We start from the raw sequence: 22,209 nt of genomic DNA on the forward strand, positions 1-22,209 counted from the left end.
TTATTTCAATTTAAATTTTATTAATTATATTGTGATTAATAAAATTATGTTTATCTCATCAAGGAAGACAAATTCGACAAAATATCAATAACTTTTAATTAACATTAAACAGCATACACAATTTTAATACAAAAGAAAGAAAGTCAGTGGCGCAGATGCTTTTATTGAAAAATATTTCAGTGATAACCCATATGCACGTCCCTGAATAATTTATCGACACTTTTTTAGCATTAAAATATGTAGCACTTACAGTAACTTTTACCCTCAAAATTTCATTTGAATCGCTATAAAAGTACTTGGAAGAAAACTATAATAAATCAGAAGATTATTAAGACTTTTACACCCTGTAGCTACGAGTAAAGAGCTACAAATAAATCCTATTTTTACGCTTTTTTTTTTGAAACACCCTGTATAAATGCAGGCTTATTTGACTAATATATTTATTTTCTAGATTAGGGCTCAAACAGACTGACGACCAGGTCGCGCCGGCCAGGCCGCACCTACCTCCGCAAAACACATACACAAGAAGAAGTGCGAGCGCCTTGCTAAATATTGGAAAGTGAAATTGACGTTTAAATTTGGCACTGTTGACAAGTCTACTGCTACTAGCGCCGCCAATTTCGCTTGTAGGAACTACGGACTAAATTGTCACGCATGGCGGGAAGTTTAAAAAAATAAAAAAAATTATTTCTTCATTTATTTTTAATTATGACATACACAAAAACACAAAAAATACACCATTTTTTAAAAATATGTTTAATACCGTATGATCGAATAAAAACGGCGTCCAGTTGGCTTGGAAATGACGATCGATGGCATTTCCTATATAAATTTACATATAAAATGACAGCGATCTTCATTTCACAGCCATCGCTGACGCCGTTTTTATTCGATCATACGGTATCAATATCAAATATACAACAGAAATTAATTTCACCACAATAAATTAATAAAATTAAAAGAATAATGTTACAAGTAGATCAAGAGACAAAATTAATTACAACAAAACTGAAAAAAAATGGCGTCATAGATGGCTTAGAAATAAAAGATATACAACAATACTTTGCTGTAACTTTCACAAATATCAGAGAGAGTACATACAGGTATTGCCTCTCTTTTCCTCGGGTATGCTTTATATCTGTTGTTCTTTGTTTATCTATATTTCTCAGAGCATAATGCCGAACACTACTACAGTATATAATAATTTCAATATCCGAAGTGGAAAGAAAAAAGATCACCTTTCTGTTTTGTACTATGGTCCCTTTCTTCCGATGGCTCATCTCGTTGATATTTAGGAAGGATAAATAGGAAGGAAAATATAAAATTCAATTTGATTTGATGATCCTTTTCTGTCACCTAAAATCAGGAGAACGACAATGAGCATGTTAAGATGAAAAAAATTATCAACACTTACCTACACGTTAGTCCGAGGAGTTTATTAAAAAGCTATATATTTGCCTAAATAATTTATGTATTAAATTTGCAAAGCAAAATGCAGCGTGTAAACAAAAGAAATAAAATGGCGACAAGTCAACGTCAACGACCCGACAACGAGAGAAAAGTGGTGTTCGAATAACAAATTATGGGTCACCAAAAATTGTTTTGTCTCCTTTCAACGCACACTTTAGAAAAAAAAAGAGATGAACTGGAATACTGAAAGAACGTCAAGGCTTTATCTGTCACTCTTGTCAATAATTTATCGGTAAGGAAGATTCCTAGAAAATCGCTTGTAGTCAAGTTTTCAACCATTGCCAGTTCTCCCATAAGAAGTGTCATCCACCTGCCTACCTCTAAAACCATTAAATCCATAGATAAATGAAACAAGTTTAGATTGGAAAGTGCCCATAAGGACAATGTAAACACTATTTGGCGCTATTCTTGCAACGGTCGCGACCCAAAACTTTTGAAAATTTCGGAGCGGTTCGGCTTTTTCCGGAATTATATCGCCAAATATTGTTTATTCAAATTTATTATTATTTTCGTTTAATTTTATAAATAAAATACAGTGTGTTGCATACAAAAGAAACTTTATTTTATGTAAGGACATTTGTATGAAATACCTATGAAACATTGAAACCGACGTTATGCCACGATCCACGATGGTTTTTGCAGTTCACAGTTTCTCAGCACAGCTTTTTTAAGTTTTAATGCCACTTTTTCACAATTATCACCGGTTGGAGTAAATAAAACTTGAATTAAACTCACAAGATAGCAATAATTACTTTGAAAATGGACGCTATAACACTTTTCGGAATTTCTTTAATGAGAGCGGTTTAGATTTTGAAAGATTATTATGATTTTTGAAGATTCTGACTTTGACAAGAAAAAATTATTTCTGTTTTTGTTTGCCGTTGTTCTTAGCGACCGCTATACCAGCGCCAGATCGCGTATAACGGTCGCGACCCAAAATAATTTCGCGACCTAAAATTTTTACGGGCTTTCCAATCTAAACTTGTTGCATTTATCTATGTCTACAAACAAAAAGTTCCTATAAACATACGCCCTAAAATGCTTCCCGGGGAAGTGACAGAGCCCTCGAAAGGGTAAATAAAAGAGTAATATACAGGGTGTCCCAATATTCCGTGGACATAGAACTATACTACGTATTTTTGGAATCAAATTAAGTTCATTGGACACAATTTGCCTCATAACTTGTACAAAAATGCTTCGTTTGTCCGCTAGAGGGCATTAAACTTTGTAAAAATAAACATATTTTTTCAGAAATATTTTAAAAACCGTTATTTATTCGATTTGAATGAGTTTTTTGGTGTCTATGTTTTGCTAAATGGTTTAATATTTGACTTTCACAAAAATCAAGATAAAGTTCGAAAAGGGTGAACCATAAATTTTTGAATATATTCGAACTCAACCGACGCGCTGACCGATGTTTTCCGTACTCTTTTACGTATTCTTTTTGAAGAAAAAAATATATTTGCCAAAGTGGATTTCCAAAAAATGTTTTTGTCACATCAAGTTATGGAGGCGAAGAAAATCTATTATAATCTATACTAAAAGACTAATATTTAAAATCCTTCAATGACTGACATACTGATTAATCACGATCCTGCTCAAACCACTCAACGTAAGAAGCTCAATTTTGGCATACGGGTTGATTCTAGGGTGTAGAGGTTCGATAAGAAGGGATTTTTCGAAATTCCAGTTCCAAGAGGGTGAAACCACCCCTCAAATATTTCAATATTTTTTATTTAAAAATGGTCAAGTTTGCGGGAAAACGCTTAAACAAGCATAATTTATTTTGTTTTTTTATTTTTAAATTTTTAAAAATCATACAGGGTGTTTCGAAAAGTTGGGTCATTTTTAATCACGATTCCTGCTTAAAGCGCTTGACGTAAAAAGCTGATTTTTGGAAAACAGATTGACTTTAGTGTGTAGAGGTTCGATAAGAGGGATTTTTCTAAACTCTAATTTACCAAGTTGGGTGAAACTATCCCTCAAATATTAAAATATTTTTTATTTAAAAACTGGTGAGTTTTTCTTAAACACGTATATTTTATTTTGTTGCTGACATAAATGTGAAAATTTTATCCAGTTTTGTATGTTAATGGCAATTTTTGCTTTGCTTTATCATCCCAAGTAGCAAATTTTATTTTAATAAGGGTGTATAAACAGCTATATGATCATTTTATAGGATACCTCAATTCATATAACGCGCTATAAGACTGTAATATGATAGCTTTACAACCAAAAAGGCCCATTTTTATACAACCGTTTAGTAGTATAGAAGTTCTATAAAAAGGCTATACAACTCTTTTGCAACTATTTTACACAGCGTTATATAACTATTATAAAACTAGTTTTATTTGTGTGTTACGTTGTCACATCTAAAAACAGAACAATAAAAACATTTGATCATTTAGCGAGGTAAAAAGAGTATTTTATTTTTTACCGAAGAATATTAGGAGCAAAATTATATTTTAAGCGTGTCGTAAAATGAATCTAGAGGATGTGGATTTTTAAAAGGAGACTTTACTCGACGGTGAAAATAGCGGGTACAGCCAGAAGGTACAACAAATATGTAATATAAAAATCATTAAGAGGGTTTGAAAAGTAGGGACAATTTTTGTTGCGCCGAAAATTTTACTGGTAGATTATATGTATGTATTTGGCAAAAAAAATTAAAGCGTTTTAATTTCGATTAAGGTTTACGTATAAATTTAAACAATAAAATAAAATAAAATTTTCAAAAATTCTTGTTTTTAATTTAATTAAACAGATTATTACTGTATGTGGAAATCTTATCACAAATAGTTCTCAAAAATAACATTTTACAATTTATTTTGATGTTTTTAATTTTGCTTCATATAATGGCGGCCATAGGCCATACAAAAATTCTGCCTTAAACATGGCGAATTATAATGTAACCATTTTATTCTAAATGAATCCCTTAAATAAATCTTTGTTGTAAAATAAAACGGTATAGGATAAATATCTATCATTACGCAGAATTTTCAGGCACTATAGAACTATTTTTGACATATTGAGATTTGTGACAAATAGATGTTGCCAAATCTCATTTGGTTAGTAAACTAACAAACATGATCAGATTTTCATGGATTCATGCACGCAATGCATTTCATGCATGCCCGACGAGTGAGCGGCAACCTAAGGACTTGGAAAAACAACAATAAAACAATACAAACATTACTACAGTAAAACTTTTACATCAACGTGGCAACAATGCTTTGAAGAAGCCAAACAACCCGAGAGATCTTGCTTTTGGGAACCCAGGGAATTTGCCGTAATTTCGAGGAGTTTTTCTTACATGCTCTTTATAACTACCACTGCGTTTGTTAACTTTTTTCCAACTTTGTCCAGAATTCATAATAGCTGTGATTGATTATACTCGTACGTAGATATTACTTTTGCAACAACAACAATAACAAAATAAATAACTAGGTATACCATTTAATTTAAAATGAGGTTATATTATACATTACCAGTTTTATAATGCAGATATTACAGCGAATTTATTTTGTTAATCACAATTTTATCATATAAGGCTGTATAACTAGTGTTGTATACAGCACCGTAGTTTAATGCAATAAAACATTCTATTATACACGTAATACAACTTTAATAAAACAAGTTTAAGTAACTATTATATGATCTTGTGACTACTAGTTATATCAATATTATAGCCAAACCAAACCAAACCAAATCAAACTCTTACATGGTGGGTATAAGTGTCTAATAAAATAATATTTTTTTTATCATATAGCATTGTCTTATTAAGTGTTATATCATACTAAAAGAAATTATCGTTTAATGCGTTATAGGATACGTTGTAAAAACCACTAGAAAATAGTTTAATATGACAACTTTTATTAAAAAACAGAATGGTCGAAACCAAACGCTTAATAAAATCAAGCAGTCCTTAAGACAACGCTATTCGACTGTTATAAAATAATTCAATCCTTTTAGAATTTCTTTTTGCTACTTGGGCATTGAGTAATCACGATTCTGCTTAAACTGCTTGACGTTTAAAGCTGATTTTTGGTAAACGGACTGACTGTGGGGTGTAGGGGTTCGATAAGGAGGGGTTTCTCGAATCTCAAATTCCAAGAGGGTGAAAACGCCCCCCAGATATTACAATATTTGTTATTTAAAAAATGGTTGGTCTTTCGGGAAAACGCTTGGACAAACATAATTTATTTGGTTTTTCTACATATTTTGAAATTTTTTAAAAAATCATACAGAGTGTTCCAAAAAGTTGGGTAATTTTTTAACCACGATTCTGCTTAAACTGCTTGACGTAAAAAGTTTATTTTTGGCAAACGGATTTTTCGAAAGTCAAATTCCAACGAGATGAAACTACCCCTGAAATATTACCAAGTTATACAATAATAATATCGCCATATTGTTTTTTCTCATGCTGACATAAATGTGAGAAAATTTTATCCAGTTTGTATGTTAATGGAAATTCTTGCTTCGCTTTATCATCACCATTACAAATGATTAATTCGACGCGAACGAAATCGCTGGTACACGCTAGTGCTCTAATAATCTAGTTGGCGATTTATGTTAGTATCGCAAATTATATTTGACAATCTTCAGTAAGAAATAAATCTAGATTTGACTAGACTTTGATGCATCTCCTGACTATAAAAGAATGAAGGAAATAATGTCAATTTATTTAATGATAATAACATCCGTTTGTGGTCTGAAACGAGTAAATATGTATAATAATACAAAAATGCCTTATCTGTAAATTCTTTGTTTTGAGATATCATGAGAAAATCAAAATATTTATATATATCTTTCCTAATAAGTTTATTTCAATGTTTTAACGTCACATAAATCATCTACAATAGAAATTATATTGTCCCAGAAATATATAAACAGAGCACTTAAAAAAATTTGTGGGAAAATAAATATTCCAAAATATAGTGAATAACAATATGTAAAAATATTATTTAACACACTATGATAAAATAAATACTGTATGATATACGTCTATACATTCATTTACGCCTCACTATAAGTTTAAAATAAACAATTAATTTTATTTGTTGCTAGAATAACAGGTGTGTATAATTAAAAAAATCTTTTTTTTTCAAACGTCACTAATTTTTGCGACTTGATTGACAATATAAAAGGTCATTTTAACGCCTTTCTTACTAACAAGGTATTATTTTAACTCTTTTTATATAATTTGGAACGTTTGAGAAATTGTTTAAAAAATTATTTGTGACGTTTGAAAAAAAAATTGCCTGTTCTATTTTGAGTAAAAATAACTTTTTGTGTCTCCCCCGTAATGTCAAACGTATAGCCTCACCACAAGAAGTATAATTTTTACTCCTAATAAAACAAAATACTATTTTAGAGCATAAATCCAATATATTTTTTTTTTAAATTTGAGTCTAATAACATTAACAGTTTTATTGTCTTTATTTCTAGTAATAACAAGTGATAAAAAATAAAATAAAATAAAAAATAAATGTTTTATGGGCATAATCTTTCAAAAATCCAACCTTCCTCTCCTTGTTTTGTTAATACACCATCTGGTTCTCCATCTTCAGGCATTCTAAATCTAATTCTATCATGGATTCTGTTTGTTTGACCTTGCCAGAATTCAAACAACCTTGGTTTCAATAAATATCCACCCCTAAAACAAAGATAGATATTTCTTTAAGTACCATGGCCGCGAATCATCCTGTATACTGTTACGCGATATTTTTAAGAATAACTAAAAAAGTCCATGGTCATTTTCTCTATATCTCTGAATACAGGCATTGAAACATAGTAAGAAATTCAAAATAACTGTTATTTACCATAATGGTGGTCTTGGAACCTCTCCAGGTCCGTATTTCTGCCTTAGATCTTCTTCTATGTTCAATAGGACGTCCCTACTTTCAACAGGCCTACTCTGATTGCTCGAAAGTGATCCTATTTGACTGTTATAGGGTCTGCTAAAGAAATATTCGTCTGCATCTTTAAAAGGCAATTTTTCAATGTCTCCTTCAATGCGAACCTGGAAATATTATTTAAAATAATTTTACAGTTAATATAATACAGGGTAAGGCAACAATAGAGTTAGTAAGTTCATTATAACAAAAAAGCTTTACACTATTGTTGACTCACCCTGTAAAATAAATGTTATTGTTCTTACTGATCTGCTATATCTATCCCAATAGAATGTCATGGCAGCTTTCGGGTTTTCTTCCTAAAAAATATAAATATATTCTTTTAAACAATGAAATATACAGAGAAAGTAAAAACGTACTAGTTCTTGGCCTTTTCTGCTGGTATAATGGGTGTAAAATACAAACCCTTTTTTACTAAAACCTTTGATCAATACAAATCTTGCTGAAGGAGTTCCATCTCTAAAAATGCCCAAATAAGACTTAAAAATCGTGTAAAAATGATAGTTTTATATTACTTTGTGCTGGTTGAAAGGCATACTGCATTGGGTTCGACAGTTTTTGGATCGTCTTTAATAATTTGAAACCACTTTGAAAACAAATGGAATGGCTCTTTCACTTCAATATCCGCTTCGAGGAACACATTCTTGCGGTCGTTGTACTCGGTCCTCATGCCTACATCAAATAATTAAGAAATTACTTGTAAAATACTCGAAATTCCGACAATATTTACCTCCAATATCCATTGTTTAAGATGATGAAACCGACCTTAACAAATGCGATAATGAAACTGGAGTTGTGAAAGGCACGTACACTGATGTAATAACATTTTTATTAGTTTGAATAAGAGTGAATGGGATTAGAGATATAATAACTTCTTAAAAAACATGTTTTTATCTTGCCTTGTTATTAGGAACAGCTGATTTGTGTCAAAAACCACATGGCAGGTTCCTAATCACAGACATGATATCATATTAACGTCTCTGTCTAATTTGATGACTTACAATAAAATTAGTTTTATTGTTTTAATAGATTAATAAATTCTGGAATAATCTCTCAGGTTTTTATCTGCTTTCCTCTCGTAGCGATATCCAAAAATAATTAACTTTTCTAATTATTTTTTTATGATTTTTGAAAGCTTGTAACGTAGCGCTATTCTAACTTCTTATTCATATATCGCCGCCACAAATTCTAGGTTAGAAAATTTGTGTAATTAAATATTTTCTAATTTTCCCCTTAACAAATCAGCATATTATTATGGCTGATGCAAAAAAGGTAAGTAAATCTAATTAAACCCCGTTAAATCGTTTAAACGCGCTAACGAAAGCTGAGAGGTTAAAATTCTAACCGAAAAAATCATCAGGCATGTTGCATTGTCAAGTCAAATTGTTTTTATATTTATCCCTTGAAAAATTTTTGTTTGAAGATGCTTTCTCACGTATCTCTCAACAGCGATGGCACGCCTGCTTCGCCTGTACTGGCCAAGGTCTACTCTTTCAATTTATTTCGGATTTTTCCTCACATCAGGACGTTTTTTTTCAGGTTCAAGAGTACAAAGACACTTTGAAGGTTCAAGCTGAAGAACTGGTAATCAAAGGGTTCCCGGAGACAATCGTGAAGCTTAACAACATCCTGGAAACGCCCCAGTTCCGTAACAGAGCCTTCACTGAGGTCCATCAAGATTTAAACATACCTGTTCCAGACCCGATCTTGTTAAACAGTAATTCCGATTTGCCTCCTGCAAAGAAGACTAAATATGATAACAGTATATCGAAAGAAGGGACGAAGGTGCTTGCACTTCCTAGTGGATCTGTGGCAACCAACAAAAACCTGGTTGAACTTGTAGAGTTGGTGAAACCGCATATTCGCAAGCTTGTGGAAGACTCAAACACTGTAAGATGCTAATAGTAGGTTTGTAAGCAAGTTAAATGAGTTTGTGGTTGATTTTAGATGAAAATGTGGATTTCCTTTATGATTCCTAAGATAGAAGATGGAAATAACTTTGGAGTATCAATCCAGGAAGATACATTAGCTGAAGTACAGTCAGTTGAGTCCGAAGCAGCAGCTTTTTTTGATCAAATCTCAAGATATTTCATTTCTAGAGGTAGAAACCTATTAAAAAGTCTGTTAATATTAAGATTTAAACATTATAATGTCTTTTTCTAGGAAAATTAATATCAAAAGTAGCCAAATATCCACACATTGACGACTACCGTAGGGCGGTGCAAGAGTTAGATGAAAAAGAGTACTTAAGTTTGTGGCTGGTGATGTCAGAGATCAGGAACAGGTACTGCGCCCTTCACGATATCGTTCTGAAGAATTTGGACAAGATTAAGAAACCTCGGTCGGCCAACGCGCAAGAATCTTTATATTGAGTAGGAGATTATTTTTTTCAATAAATTGCTAAGAAACTTTTATTATTTTTGGTTTGTTTTATTTATTCTATCTCATGTTTTTATAATTAGTGACTTGAATTAGACAGAGAGAGATGAACAGTTTGTTGAAAAATTTTGGACATACCTACAGGGTGTTCAAAAAATTATTTAAAAAAGAAACTATATTTGGATATTGGATTGCTATATTTTTAGGAAGGTAATTTTAACTTCTTTTCAATAAATTTAAAATATACAGGGTGTCCCATAAAAACACCCCGTAACTCCGAAACGGTAACAGATATCGATATGCGGTTTTTACCAGCATGTTTGTGATAAAAAAGTAAGCTCCAGACACCAATACTAGTTTTCGTCTATCTCCTATTGAAAGTGATAGTGTTTCCCTTTTAAAAATGTCCAATTTGACCCACACGGTACAGGGTGGGTCAAATTCGATGCTTTTAAATGGAAACACCCTTTTCTATAGGAGATAGACGAAAACTAATATCGCTGTCTGGAGCTCAATTTTCATCAAAATATGATGGTGAAAACCGCATATCAATATCTGTTACCGTTTCGGAGTTACGAGGTGTTTTTCAAAAATATGCATTTTTAACAAATCGCTATAACTTTTTTGCTATGGAAAATTTTGTATTTTTATGAAAACATTTCCAAAGCACCTTTTTACGTAGAATTTAATGGTTTAAGTATAATTTTTTTAAAATTAATAATTTAAGAGTTACCAACAGAAAAATTGATTTTTTATTTGGGACACCCTCTATATTTTTAATTTATTGAAAAGAATTTAAAATTACCTTTCCAAAAATATAACACACTTGATATTTTGCTCGATTCCCCTTCGAGATATAGAGTATATAAAAATTCGCCCGCTTTAAATGAGTAGGCTTTGAACGGCACCGGCTGTAATGCAAAAAAATCTAGCTGTGAAATGAGCATCAATTAAAACGAAAATAATATTTGCTGTGAGAGATGCAGAATTTTATAACTATTTAAAATATATTTAACCAACATCAACGCATTTAAACTATATCTAATAACAATAAAAATAAATAGCAAACCAAGACATGAGATTTTGCTACAGGTGTTCGACATATCGACCGTCTTCTGTTATGGACAGACGGGGCAGTTTTGGAACATTTCTCGCGGAATTCATTAACTCGGTGGGGGTGAAAGATACCTCTCATAACTGCTAAGTATTTCTAATTCTTTTCTAGATTCTACGGAAGAATAAGGAACCTTTATTTTTCCGCAAATATATCCATAGGATTAGATCCATGGGCACTAAGTCAGGCGGCCTCGACGGCCAACGTCTGGAATCTTGGTTAGCTATTCAATTATTCTTGAAATTGGATGTAAAAATTTGCTGATAACTTCAGCGTTCAGAGGCGGTGTGTCGTCTTGCTGGAAAAATATGTTTTCGAGTTCCATTAAGGGCATATCATCAATAAGGGGTCCAAAGCCTACTAGTTAAAAGTGGCGAACTTTTAAAAATTCTGTATTTCGAAAGGGATTATAACAAAATATCAAGTGTGCTATATTTCTGGAAAGGTAATTTTAAATTATTTTCCTGCCTCGAGGTTTACAGGGTGTTTAAATAAAGTCAAGTACTATTAAATAGAATTATTTCCTAAGGTAGAAAAATCATTATTTATCTGACATCTCAGGTATAGATACTGGCAACTTCAACCGCGCGATTTGTCAGATTTTTGTACCTTTTTTTCATATACACATTTTTTTACGCGCGCCAAAAATACACACAATCATCTTAAATGATCGAGAACCAGTTCAAGACCCAAACCAGCTGGACCATTGATGAGTTTCCCGAAAAGGAGCCCTCGAAAATCATCAGAAAATACATCAACTCGGCCATCTACGTGGAGAAAACTATCACCGACATGACTCCAAGTCGAAAAACCAGCCCTCTATCTGCCTCAGACGAAGATGCCTCTCCCAAATCCACCGTAAGGTTGAACACAGCATATATCTCTTCAAAAAATTCACTCGGTATTAAAAAAAACACGTCTTCATCTTCCTCGAACTCTTCACAATACAGGAGCAGCACAGACGAGAGCAAATCTTCGTCGCTACCGAAGAACAACTCGGAAATTGGCTACGATGATAGCGATGTCACAGTGAAACCTCCAAACAATGACCTAAGACTATCTTTAACAGGTCTAAACAGCGATAGAACCGACAGAATATCGTGTCTGAACCTCAAAGAGAAAGAGGAGATAGTGCAGAGCTGGATGCTGCGCAAAGAACAGGAAAAACGACAAAAAGAGCTGCGCGAAACGAAGTTAGCTAAGGAAAAGGAAGAAGAACGTCAAAGGATTATAGAGAAAGAGAGGGAGAACTTTAAGAAATGGCTGGCGGCTAAGAAAAAGGAAGAGGAAAGGAAGAGAATGGAAAAAGAGCTAGAGGAAGAACAGGAGAAGCTGAAGGAGGCTGAGAAAGAGAAGAAAAGAGTGGAAAACGATATAAATTATACTCTGTGGTTGAGGAGGAAGAAGAAATCTGATCTAGGTGGGTACAGTTTGCTGGTTAATAGTCTGTCCTTTTTAATTCGCAGACAAATTGTATTTTCTGTCATTTCGGATTTCGTTTGATGTTCTGAGAAAACTGAGAACAGGCTTTAGAGACAGACTTTATTTTTTTTCTGTGCGCTGTCAAAGTATTTTCGTTTGGTTTTAGAAAGAAAAATACGAGAAAAGATAGCTCTTCTGCATTTGTACGAAGAGAAGCAACGTAGGATGGAGGAAAATGAGAGAGCCTATCAGGACTGGCTGAAGAATGCCCAAAACCGGCAAAAGCCTGTACCGATGAACAAGGGATTACAAAGTACGAATGAACACTCTGTATATAATGCCATAGATTAAAATATACATTTGTAATAACTTTTACTGAATACAAAGTCTCTATATAATTATATATTTTATATTTTAGGTTTGTGTTCGTCTACATCAATCACCTATATCAACCCAGTGCCGTGGACACCAAATATTGATATTCAACCGTGATCACAAAATATACACATAAATCTAGTAATTTTAATATTAATATATAATATATACATACTGTCTTTGTTTATTTTTTTTATATTAGAAAACGCTATTTCAAAATCCAACATTTTAATATGGATTATTCTAAAAATTGTCACATTTCAAACAAGCATTTTTCTTCAGTGGCAATATTCCCCCGTTTATTTTATTAAAACTTTACTTTCCATAAATAAAACAAAGACCAATTTAATTTCAAATAAATATTTAATAAAATAGCTAACAATAAAAATTAATTATTCTAAATATATCTCTTAAATAAGTTAATAATACAAAAAATAAGACGCACCTACCGTTTATAACACAAATTCGAATATAAAAACAGTTAATATTCGAAAATGTCTGTTAGATTTACAGGGTTGCCGAAATTACAGTCTAAATAGGCAGATTTCAAAACAAAAATAGTTTATAAATACTAACAGTGGCGTTAGTAGATCTTAATATATGAAATATTATTTAAAAAGTCTTTAATATGCTCTTAATAACGTCAATATCTATTTTTTTTCAAATATACAGATTCCCGCCATCCTCGTGACGTAACAAATGAGATGAGAAATCAACCAATCAAGCTGGTAATAACATAAATAACGACCATAGGATATATTATTTCGCCAGATGGCATCCAAAAATGACAGATAACTGTCATTAATGTCATATATTCTCCGTTGGATAGTTGACTATACAAAATATATGGTATTTAGGGTGCATTTAAAGCCAATATAAGCTTCTGTCATCTCTTCTCACTTGAAGCATCGTCACGTGTCTGTAGATTTTCAAAGCCGGTCCAAGTTTCAGGTTCAGACTCGTCAAAACGTCCATCCTCTTCAAAAGTAGCAGAGAGCGACCGTCAATTTCCTAGAACAATATACAGTGTGTTCAAGAAACAAGCATAAATGAGAAACACGTGTATAATAAGTTTCATATTTTCATTATTAAAAAAAATTCTATAAATAATTTTTTATCGTTTTTTTTTAATTTCATTTTTTAACAAAAACTATTCATTTGTCAAAGTCGGTTGGGGAATGACAATCGATGATAATTTTGGCGAGGTCAAGCTCTAGACGTCATTTTACTTGGACCGTACTTAGGAAAAAATATATTTTTTTTCAAATTTGTGTCTCTGGAAACGTTCTATCCCTTTTTAATCTTTCTATAATTCGTGTTAATTTTTGACAGTTTTAATGTCAATTTTTAGTAAATGACCTCTGCATAATTATCAGCGATTCTCATTCCCCAGCCGTCTTTGACGCAGTTTTTTTTCGATCATACGGTATTTTGAAGCAATGCAGCTATGAAGTTGATTGAGAAACAGATATTTTTTATTGATCTGTGTTAAAAGTTGAGAAGAGAAGCATTTTGCTTATTTTTACGTAAGTTTGACAACGTTGTAACGAAGAATAAACAATTTTCACAGTTTTTTCAACGTTACTATGAAACAGGCTGAACTAAAGAATATTTTTTTTGTTAAAATGCCATGAGAAGGTTTATTTGCATATAGAACCTCGTTTCTATAGGTTTTTAAGTTCCGTCCACTGACCTGACGTCAGACCTAGGCCGTCTATTCTATGTCATTTGAATACATATACTAACTTCTAACAAGATTTTGGTAAACCTATTTGAATTATAATTTTTTATTTACCCTGTACACACACAATTAATATAATAAATCTAGAATTAACAAAAAAATCCAAAATACTTTGTAAAATAAAGTAATCAGAAAAAAAAGTTGTATCGGCAACAACGCGCGACCGGCGCGACGCGCGATGTTCATTTATTTCCGTTGACAGTTTTTTTAATCGTCAACGGTTATTTTTCATTTCTTCTATTTCTAGTTTTAATTTTATACAAACAGTTCACAAAATTTCGCGAATATAGACTAAAGAACGTGTTTATATTTACTTTCATTTTATTAACGAAATATAGCGATATAATTAAAACAAAAGTGTTGTAATAGTGAGGTTGTGAACTTTTCAGAACATTCAAAATAAAATGAATTTTAACAAGTTGGAACAAGAAAAGGCATGAACAAGCAGAAGACTTGACGTTGATAGGGGTAAGTACATATTTTATTAAAGAAAATTGTGAAAGAATAGCCAAACATCGATTACCTACATTTTAAGTTTTTTATTGAAAGTATTATTTGATCAAGGAGGTCTTTGAAGTTATAAGACGATATTACATGCCAAATTTCATAGATCTAGGTCAACGGAAAATACCCTATAATTTTGATTTTTGACATTGTTTCTCTTGACAATGTCGAAATATATGTTTCTTGTGGCATAAACGGTCGTATCTTTTTTTTACGTTAACTTAGAAGTTCGATTTTTTAAAACTAACTAATTTACCTGTTCTTTAAAGACCTTGGCCTCCTCAGGAAAGTACTGCGCAAAGTACTGATACACTTCGTCAGGGGTCCAGTGTGTGGCATCGGGTATAGAAGGATCGATGTGTAGATCTTCCTCAGATTTTATACTGTTCGAATCGGAATGAGCGTCTCTATCTGAAATATCGTGTCTCGGGTTGTTTTGGGGACTCAATCTAGGCGGCGTAGGGCTATTGGGTGGCGAATCATAGGGGGACGATCTCCCAGAAACGGAATTCGACTGAGACATGTATTTATCTGCAAAAAAATAATTTTTTTAACATAACCACCAAAGATAATGAGCTGATAATTATTTCGGCAACATAGTGCAGTTGTTATACCATACGATCGAAAAAAACCGGCGTCATAGAAGGCCGAGGAATTACATTCGATGATAATTTTTGACAAGGTCAATAAAACAGCTTTCTGTGTCTTTTTAATCTTTCTAATAATAGCTAGTATTAATTTTTTACAAGTTTTATGTCAATTTTTAGTCTAGAGATTAACCTCGCCATAATTATCATTGTTTGTCATTCCTCGGCCGTCTCTGACGCCGTTTTTTTTTCGATTATATGGTACCAGTTGTACATACCGTGTTCGCTGTCATTTATGCTGATCTTATGACTGATACTGTCACCAATGTTCGACTGGATGTCGTTGAGCTTAATGTCGTCGGAAACTTGACAGTTGGAACAGAGCCAACGCTGACCATTCTTAATTTTTTCGAGTATTCGAGGTTGATGACAGGTGGCGTGGTATCCGTCAGCACAGACGTTGCAAACAATAAGATTTCCCTAGAAAATTAGACATATTTATTAGTTTAGTATTGTGGTACAAAATAATCAACTATATAAGGCAATTTATATACAGAATGAGAAAGTTTTCGTTAAGTACACCGGGTGTTGCATCGCCGGACGGGACATAGGAAATCCCATGTAAATTTTAATGGGGTCAATTATTACTGGCTTCCCTAATTATTTTAGAGAATAATTCTATTTAGGTTTATTGAAGAGCACTAAAACCCACATTCAAAAGAATAACTTTAGATATTTTTGATTAGCTCGTTTACGAGTTATCGCCGATTTCTTTTTAAATATTTCTCCTGTCAGAAATCGGCGATAACTCCTAAACGGGCTAATCAAAAATATCTAAAGTTATTCTTTTGAATGTGGGTTTTAGTGCTCTTCAATAAACCTAAATATGATTATTCTCTAAAATAATTAGGGACGCCAATAATTGACCCCATTAAAATTTACATGGGATTTCCTATGTCCCGCTCGACGATGCAACACCCGGTATAGAAAAAAATGTTTTAAGAAAAACTATATCCAATATACAGGGTTAGGCAGTAGTGCGTCGGGCATCTGCAGCTCCTAGATGGAGAATTAAAATATGAACATTTTTTGTATGTAGAGTATTTCAAAATATTTAACGGTTTCGCAGATATTCTTGGTTTCTCTCAGACATTAAATGATAATTTAATATCTTGCTACTATACTTACCGCATCAGATGTTTCATAGCACACAACACAAGTCTTACAATGCGGACACTGCCAGGTATTGTCCGGATACATCTTGAGCATCATATCATCCCCGTTTAAACAACTATAATGAGCTAGAAAAAAGAAACCCTCAATTAATTTAACTATTACAAACATTATTATTTAAAAAAACTATACCTTTGTTACTACATTCCCTGCATGCCACCATCCGATCACTAGGACCCCTTTTGCTCTGAGTGTGACACACTGAGCATACCCCTCCATGGTCTCTGCTTCCTGTAGACGTCCTAGAGTCAGGCCTTGAGTCTTCGTCTTTCTTGATGTTGTTCTTCTCGATGGTAGTTCGGTTTAGTGAACCAGCAGGTCGCCCTCTTTTCCTTGGAATGTGTGTGTCGGAGGGGTCAAATACTTTTTTGGCTTTCTATAATCAACAATATGTTTATTACTATGGTTTGGTAGTGGAAAAATGCTAAATTTACAGGCTTTTTTGAAGGTTTCATTGTAAAATGGTATATATCAGATAAGATAAAGTTAAAACTAATTTATAAGAAAACTTCAATGACACCAACAAAAGCTTTACAAAAGTAAAATTCGGAGCTTGTCATCAAGAATTTGCAAAGGTTTGTTAAAAACCACGTAAAAAATGCATGAAGATGATGATAGTATTCCTTCAGCAATTTACGGCAGCTCAAGAAGCAAAACTGTCCATATACTGCCGGCAAAGCCTATAGAGAACATTAAGAAAAAGTGAAAATATATAAAACTAGTTATTTTATCTTACTAATTGATAGAATATCACTTCAAACGCCTCAAATGGATACAATTGCAATTCTTATATGATTATAGATAAATGTATTTCATTTTAAAGTTTAAAAATAAAGAAGTGAGGTTATGTTCGAGGCAAAGTTAAATAAACCTTGCTTTAAAAACCATACAAATGTATCTGGACTTTTTTAAAACGTCTAGCTAAATATATTATTTGGTAATTCTGCATCAAAATAAAAATATTTACCGTGGTATTTGTTGATTTTCGGATCATTTTCTAAACAATCTAGTCGTCACCAAAGAGAAAAAAGCCAAACAGTGACTTTGACAGATGTCAGCTGTCGCGAAAGTAAACAAAACAGTGTTGCCAGAACTACGGATTAATCCGTAGATTTACGGATTTATTTAGCACAGTCTAACGGTTATACTGATAAAAAAAACGGCGTCAGATTTGGCTTGAAAATGAAGATCGCTGTTATTTCAAGATTTCATGTAAAGTGATAAATGTAAATGTGAGCGATCGTCATTTCCAAGCCAACTAAACGACCTTTTTTCAGTCGTACAAAATATTCAGTGCCTATAAAAGAACTTTTTAGAATTGTTCATCTTTCATCTGTTAGCTAGCTCGTATTGTATAGATACTGAAGAGTAATAATGTTTTGTTTCATTTTTGATTCGATAATGCATAAATACCGATATTGCACTTCTTCATCTGGCAACACTGAAACGAAACAAAAAAAAAAACTAACCTTGCGCCTTCCTCCTAATCTCACACTGGCGTGATCAACCCTTCGCCCCTCATAGGGTTGTTCCCTTCTCTTTTCCGCTGCAGCCTGTTGCACTTTTGCTATCATCCGTTTTTTCGGTTTCAAAGCCGTTGGTGTTGTTGTTGCGCTACTTGAAGGAGTTGAAATGGTGGTGGCACTCTGTACTCTCACTTCAGGAGAGGGTTCGTCGGTTTGAACCAGCGCGTGCTGACTAGTTTGGTGTTGAAGTTTCGGCTCTGTCGGGCTCAGCCATGTCCGTTTATCGTCGGCACAGGGCCCTAAGAGGAAATGCCCGTTTGACAGCTTAATTAAGTTGCCCCTTTCAACCTCTTTGACCAGGAGGATTGCGACATAGTTTCGCGTGTATCTCACGCTGTCTTTGCTGAGAATACTGTCAACTATCTCTCTGGGAGGGACTCCAAGCTCTAAATAATCCGGCTCCTGTACAATAATCTCCCCGATAACGTTAGTGAGAAGATCCATGAAGTTTTTGCTGACCGAAGCCATTTTCCCCACGGGTAGAGAGCTGTGAGCCGCGGCAGCTCCCTGTAGGGCCTCCCGATGACGCACTTGGGCCCATTTCTTAGCCGCATTTCGATAGCTGATGCTGCCTTTGTACTCGACTTTCAGCACGATGTTGTTGGCCACGCACCATTCGAGATCCGCCTTGGCATCGCCGGAGTTGATGTGAAAACGGCGAAACAAGTATCCGCAAATGCGCTGGAAATCGGGTCTGGCTTTGCGATTCCTCAGCTGGTCTATGGCTTCGAGGATGCGTTCCCTGTTGCGCGTCGATGGCGAACTCATGGTCGTCTGTAGGGAGATCAAAAAAATTGTAACGCGTTAGTTTAGCGTGTAAAGTGGCTTTAATGAACTCTACTTATTTTTTTATTGTACATTAGCTGAAAGAACTTAAAATTAAAACAGGCACAAAAATTAGGGATAAAAAAACGCAAGACTATCAACAGTTCGTGGACAAAAACGCGAAGATTCCAGAGCAGTGTTGCCAGAATTAAGGGATTTCCTTTAATTAAGGATTTGATGGGTTTTTATCCAAAAAGAAAACAATATGAAGGTTTCTGGCAGTATTGCGCAATAAAAATTGTTAAAATATGTAGTAGGAGGGATTTTCCTACAACTATTTTTGTTGTTGTCAAAAAGTCCGCAAGATTTTAAAAACAGTGAATAGATACATTTTTATCTTTTAATGCGTCTTATTACACACATACCATAACTAAGCCAAAGTTCTTGATGTTGAAAAGAAATAAATAGGTAAACGAAAAACATCTAATAAGTCAGCTGATCATGGCGTCTTGCACAATTATTCTCGGTTCAAGCAGTCAGGGGCGCATATACGGGAGGAGTAATGGGGGTAATTACCCCTCCTAGAAAGAAATTAATTTATTTTAATTATTTCTTTCGAAAATCGACAACTATGAAACTATGAACCCTTCCCGGACACAAACGGTACACTGTGAGACAGGAAATTGTAGAGAGAAACGTGCCCTATAACATAGGATACAACATTTTAATGAACAGTGCTTTCCATAAAATCAATAAAATGAAAAATATACGAAATAATATACATGTACTGATTTCTTTCGAAAATCGACAACTATGAAACTATGAACTCTTCCCGGACACAAACGGTATATTGTGAAACAGGAAATTGTAGAGAGAAACAAGCCCTATAACATAGGATACAACATTTTAATAAACAGTTCTTTCCATAAAATCAATAAAATGAAAAATATACGAAATAATATACATGTGCTGATTTCTTTCGAAAACCGACAACTATGAAACTATGAACCCTTCCCGGACACAAACGCTACATTGTGAGACAGGAAATTGTAGAGAGAAACAAGCCCTTTAATATAGGATACAACATTTTAATGAACAGTGCTTTCCGTAAAATCAATAAAATGAATAGTATACGAAATAATATACATGTACTGATTTCTTTCGAAAATCGACAACTATGAAACTATGAACCATTCCCGGACACAAACGGTACATTTTGTGAAACAGGAAATTGTAGAGAGAAACACGCCCTATACAGGGGCGCATATACGGGAGGGGTAATGGGAGTAATACCCCTCCCAGAAAGAAATTAATTAATACGATGAAATTTGGTATAAAATAAAATTGTTACAAAAAAGTTCATAATACAAATTGAAACAGAATATCCAAACCAATCCAAGTAGATTTTTTCCACAGTTACAATACCTTCCAACAAAAATTTAATTCGAATTTAGTACTTTTTTGAATATTCAGTACCCCTCCCAGACTCAATCTCTAGATGCGCCACTGCAAGCAGTCATTGTAAGCAATGAATTTTTTGAAACATACTTTATATAATACTGCCACAATACTGATGTCGAGTATCTATCACAGCCCTTCTGATCGTGTTATTTTTTTTAATAAAAAGTTTATTTAAATACATTGGTGTCCAAAAATTACCAGAAATAAGTTTTTATAAGATCAGGAATTTTTTGAAATTTGGTGAATTTTCATAAGATCTGCAACTTTTTGTGAAGTTTTCAAGGAATATGAAGGTTTTTAAGTTAAGGCTCCGTTGAAGAAATTCGCTCGAAAATTATTGGCAACACTGTTCCAGGGTATTAATTATTATTCTTCCGCTCTAGGACATTGATGATCATTGCTTTGTCCTGCTTTAATTGATGTTTTTGTTATATTATAATAGTTTTTAACAAAAAATAATCCATATTTGAACACAACTAGTTAATTCTTTAGAGAAAGAATTGACTTGAACTTTTGTATATAAAAATGTATACAAAAAAAAATGATATAAGGTTATGACGCGTTAAATTTGCGTCTAAAATGGGCATTTTATCTTATTCTAGACATTTTTTGTAAGCCAAATTAGCTTCTTAAAGAGCTTAAAATTGACACACAAAAAATTAGGAATAAAAAAACGCAAGACTATCAACAGTTCGTGGACAAAAACGCGAAGAAATTCCAAAGTATTAATTCTTCCGCTCTAGGACATTGATGGTCCTTGCTTTATAAGTGCTTTATTTGTTTTTGTAATAAATAATAATATAACAAATTAATACGGGTAGTTGCGTTTAACAAAAAAAAACAATCCCTGTTTGAGCACAACAAGTAATGTATCTTTAAAGACATCCTATTTATTGTTAGGTAAATCTTTTTGAGGTGTGCACTTTTTTTCGCAATAAAAACAATCAGGTACTTTGAGGTATATACTTACTATGACTTGAGATGGGTTTAGGCTTGAGACTATCGTGTCAATTCCTTGAATTTATTAAGTTTCGGGCGGTTTCCGTAACTTTTGACGCGCGATCACTATGCTGCGACGAACGACGGCCAGCTCAAAAGAAGCGCAGAACGCCTCGCCGTGTGCGAAACCCTTTTCGAACCTTTTTCCGGCTGTTTCGAAGTCTGAATTTCACGGGACGTTGTTCGCACAACGTTTCGCAACACTTTGGCGGAGTTTTCACCGCGGTGCGCCCGATATTTCCCGGGAAAAATGCGCTTTTCTGGTGGCGGACCGGTGCAAGAAGCGCGCGACGTGAGACGGGCTCGTTCGGCGATCGGTTTGCTTTTCCGCCGTGTTGCGGCGATGACGGGGTGGCCGACGAGCGGCAGGGGCGGAGTGCGCGCGCGCGGCCAGCCGATAACGCGCCGGAGGTCGCTAGGGATGGGCGGTCGCGCGGATAATATCGATACGTGTGCGTGTTTCCTCTACTAGGCGAGTCTTATGGCGCATTCTCACCATTCGTGTACTTGACAAACATTTATAATTGGTATACTCTGTTTTTTTTCTCAGGTAAGATTTCGACAGACGATGACAGAAGAAAAGCAGATGACGTCCCATACCAATCTATTTATTTTACTAAAAAAAGTTTCTAATAATTTTTAAGTTATCAATGGTTAGTTATCACAAGTTATCTATGGATGGGTTTAAATATATATCCGTCATTCGTCGTGTTTTGTT

General features: G+C 33.7%; 4 protein-coding genes across 6 annotated transcripts; 2 read left to right on the forward strand and 2 right to left on the reverse strand.

Annotated features, from left to right (window-relative positions):
• Positions 1-6,266: 6,266 nt before the first annotated feature.
• On the reverse strand, positions 6,267-8,312 carry LOC115886611 (pyridoxine-5'-phosphate oxidase-like). Its single transcript, XM_030905851.1, has 6 exons — positions 8,116-8,312; positions 7,901-8,057; positions 7,745-7,844; positions 7,631-7,684; positions 7,293-7,492; positions 6,267-7,126 (listed from the first exon to the last, which is right to left on the reverse strand). Exons 1-6 carry the CDS (start codon positions 8,126-8,128, stop codon positions 6,964-6,966), a joined length of 687 nt encoding a protein of 228 aa, XP_030761711.1. The 5' UTR covers positions 8,129-8,312; the 3' UTR covers positions 6,267-6,963.
• Positions 8,313-8,520: 208 nt separating this feature from the next.
• LOC115886610 (proteasome activator complex subunit 3) lies at positions 8,521-9,804 on the forward strand. Of its 2 annotated transcripts, none has more exons than XM_030905850.1 (4): positions 8,521-8,657; positions 8,925-9,275; positions 9,333-9,486; positions 9,549-9,804. In XM_030905850.1, exons 1-4 carry the CDS (start codon positions 8,640-8,642, stop codon positions 9,755-9,757), a joined length of 732 nt encoding a protein of 243 aa, XP_030761710.1. In that variant the 5' UTR covers positions 8,521-8,639; the 3' UTR covers positions 9,758-9,804. The 2 variants fall into 2 exon arrangements, with proteins under 2 accessions (XP_030761710.1, XP_030761709.1); XM_030905849.1 differs by lacking the exon at positions 8,521-8,657 and adding an exon at positions 8,718-8,868.
• A 1,630-nt stretch (positions 9,805-11,434) lies between these two features.
• Positions 11,435-12,850, forward strand: LOC115886701 (histone-lysine N-methyltransferase, H3 lysine-79 specific-like). 2 transcript variants are annotated; one of them, XM_030905968.1, is made up of 3 exons: positions 11,435-12,298; positions 12,467-12,662; positions 12,719-12,812. In XM_030905968.1, the coding sequence occupies exons 1-2, from the start codon at positions 11,545-11,547 to the stop codon at positions 12,649-12,651; spliced, it is 939 nt and encodes a 312-aa protein (XP_030761828.1). In that variant the 5' UTR covers positions 11,435-11,544; the 3' UTR covers positions 12,652-12,662; positions 12,719-12,812. The 2 variants fall into 2 exon arrangements, with proteins under 2 accessions (XP_030761828.1, XP_030761827.1); XM_030905967.1 differs by having other exon boundaries at positions 11,437-12,298; positions 12,467-12,613; positions 12,719-12,850.
• Positions 12,851-13,019: 169 nt separating this feature from the next.
• On the reverse strand, positions 13,020-21,843 carry LOC115886574. Its single transcript, XM_030905805.1, has 7 exons — positions 21,463-21,843; positions 18,210-19,040; positions 16,873-17,116; positions 16,696-16,808; positions 15,786-15,987; positions 15,177-15,451; positions 13,020-13,686 (listed from the first exon to the last, which is right to left on the reverse strand). Exons 2-7 carry the CDS (start codon positions 19,032-19,034, stop codon positions 13,540-13,542), a joined length of 1,806 nt encoding a protein of 601 aa, XP_030761665.1. The 5' UTR covers positions 19,035-19,040; positions 21,463-21,843; the 3' UTR covers positions 13,020-13,539.
• Positions 21,844-22,209: the final 366 nt, after the last annotated feature.

Source organism: Sitophilus oryzae, unplaced genomic scaffold (assembly GCF_002938485.1).
Source record: "Sitophilus oryzae breed Bouriz unplaced genomic scaffold, Soryzae_2.0 scaffold_494_pilon_pilon, whole genome shotgun sequence".
Lineage (NCBI taxonomy): Eukaryota > Metazoa > Arthropoda > Insecta > Coleoptera > Curculionidae > Sitophilus > Sitophilus oryzae.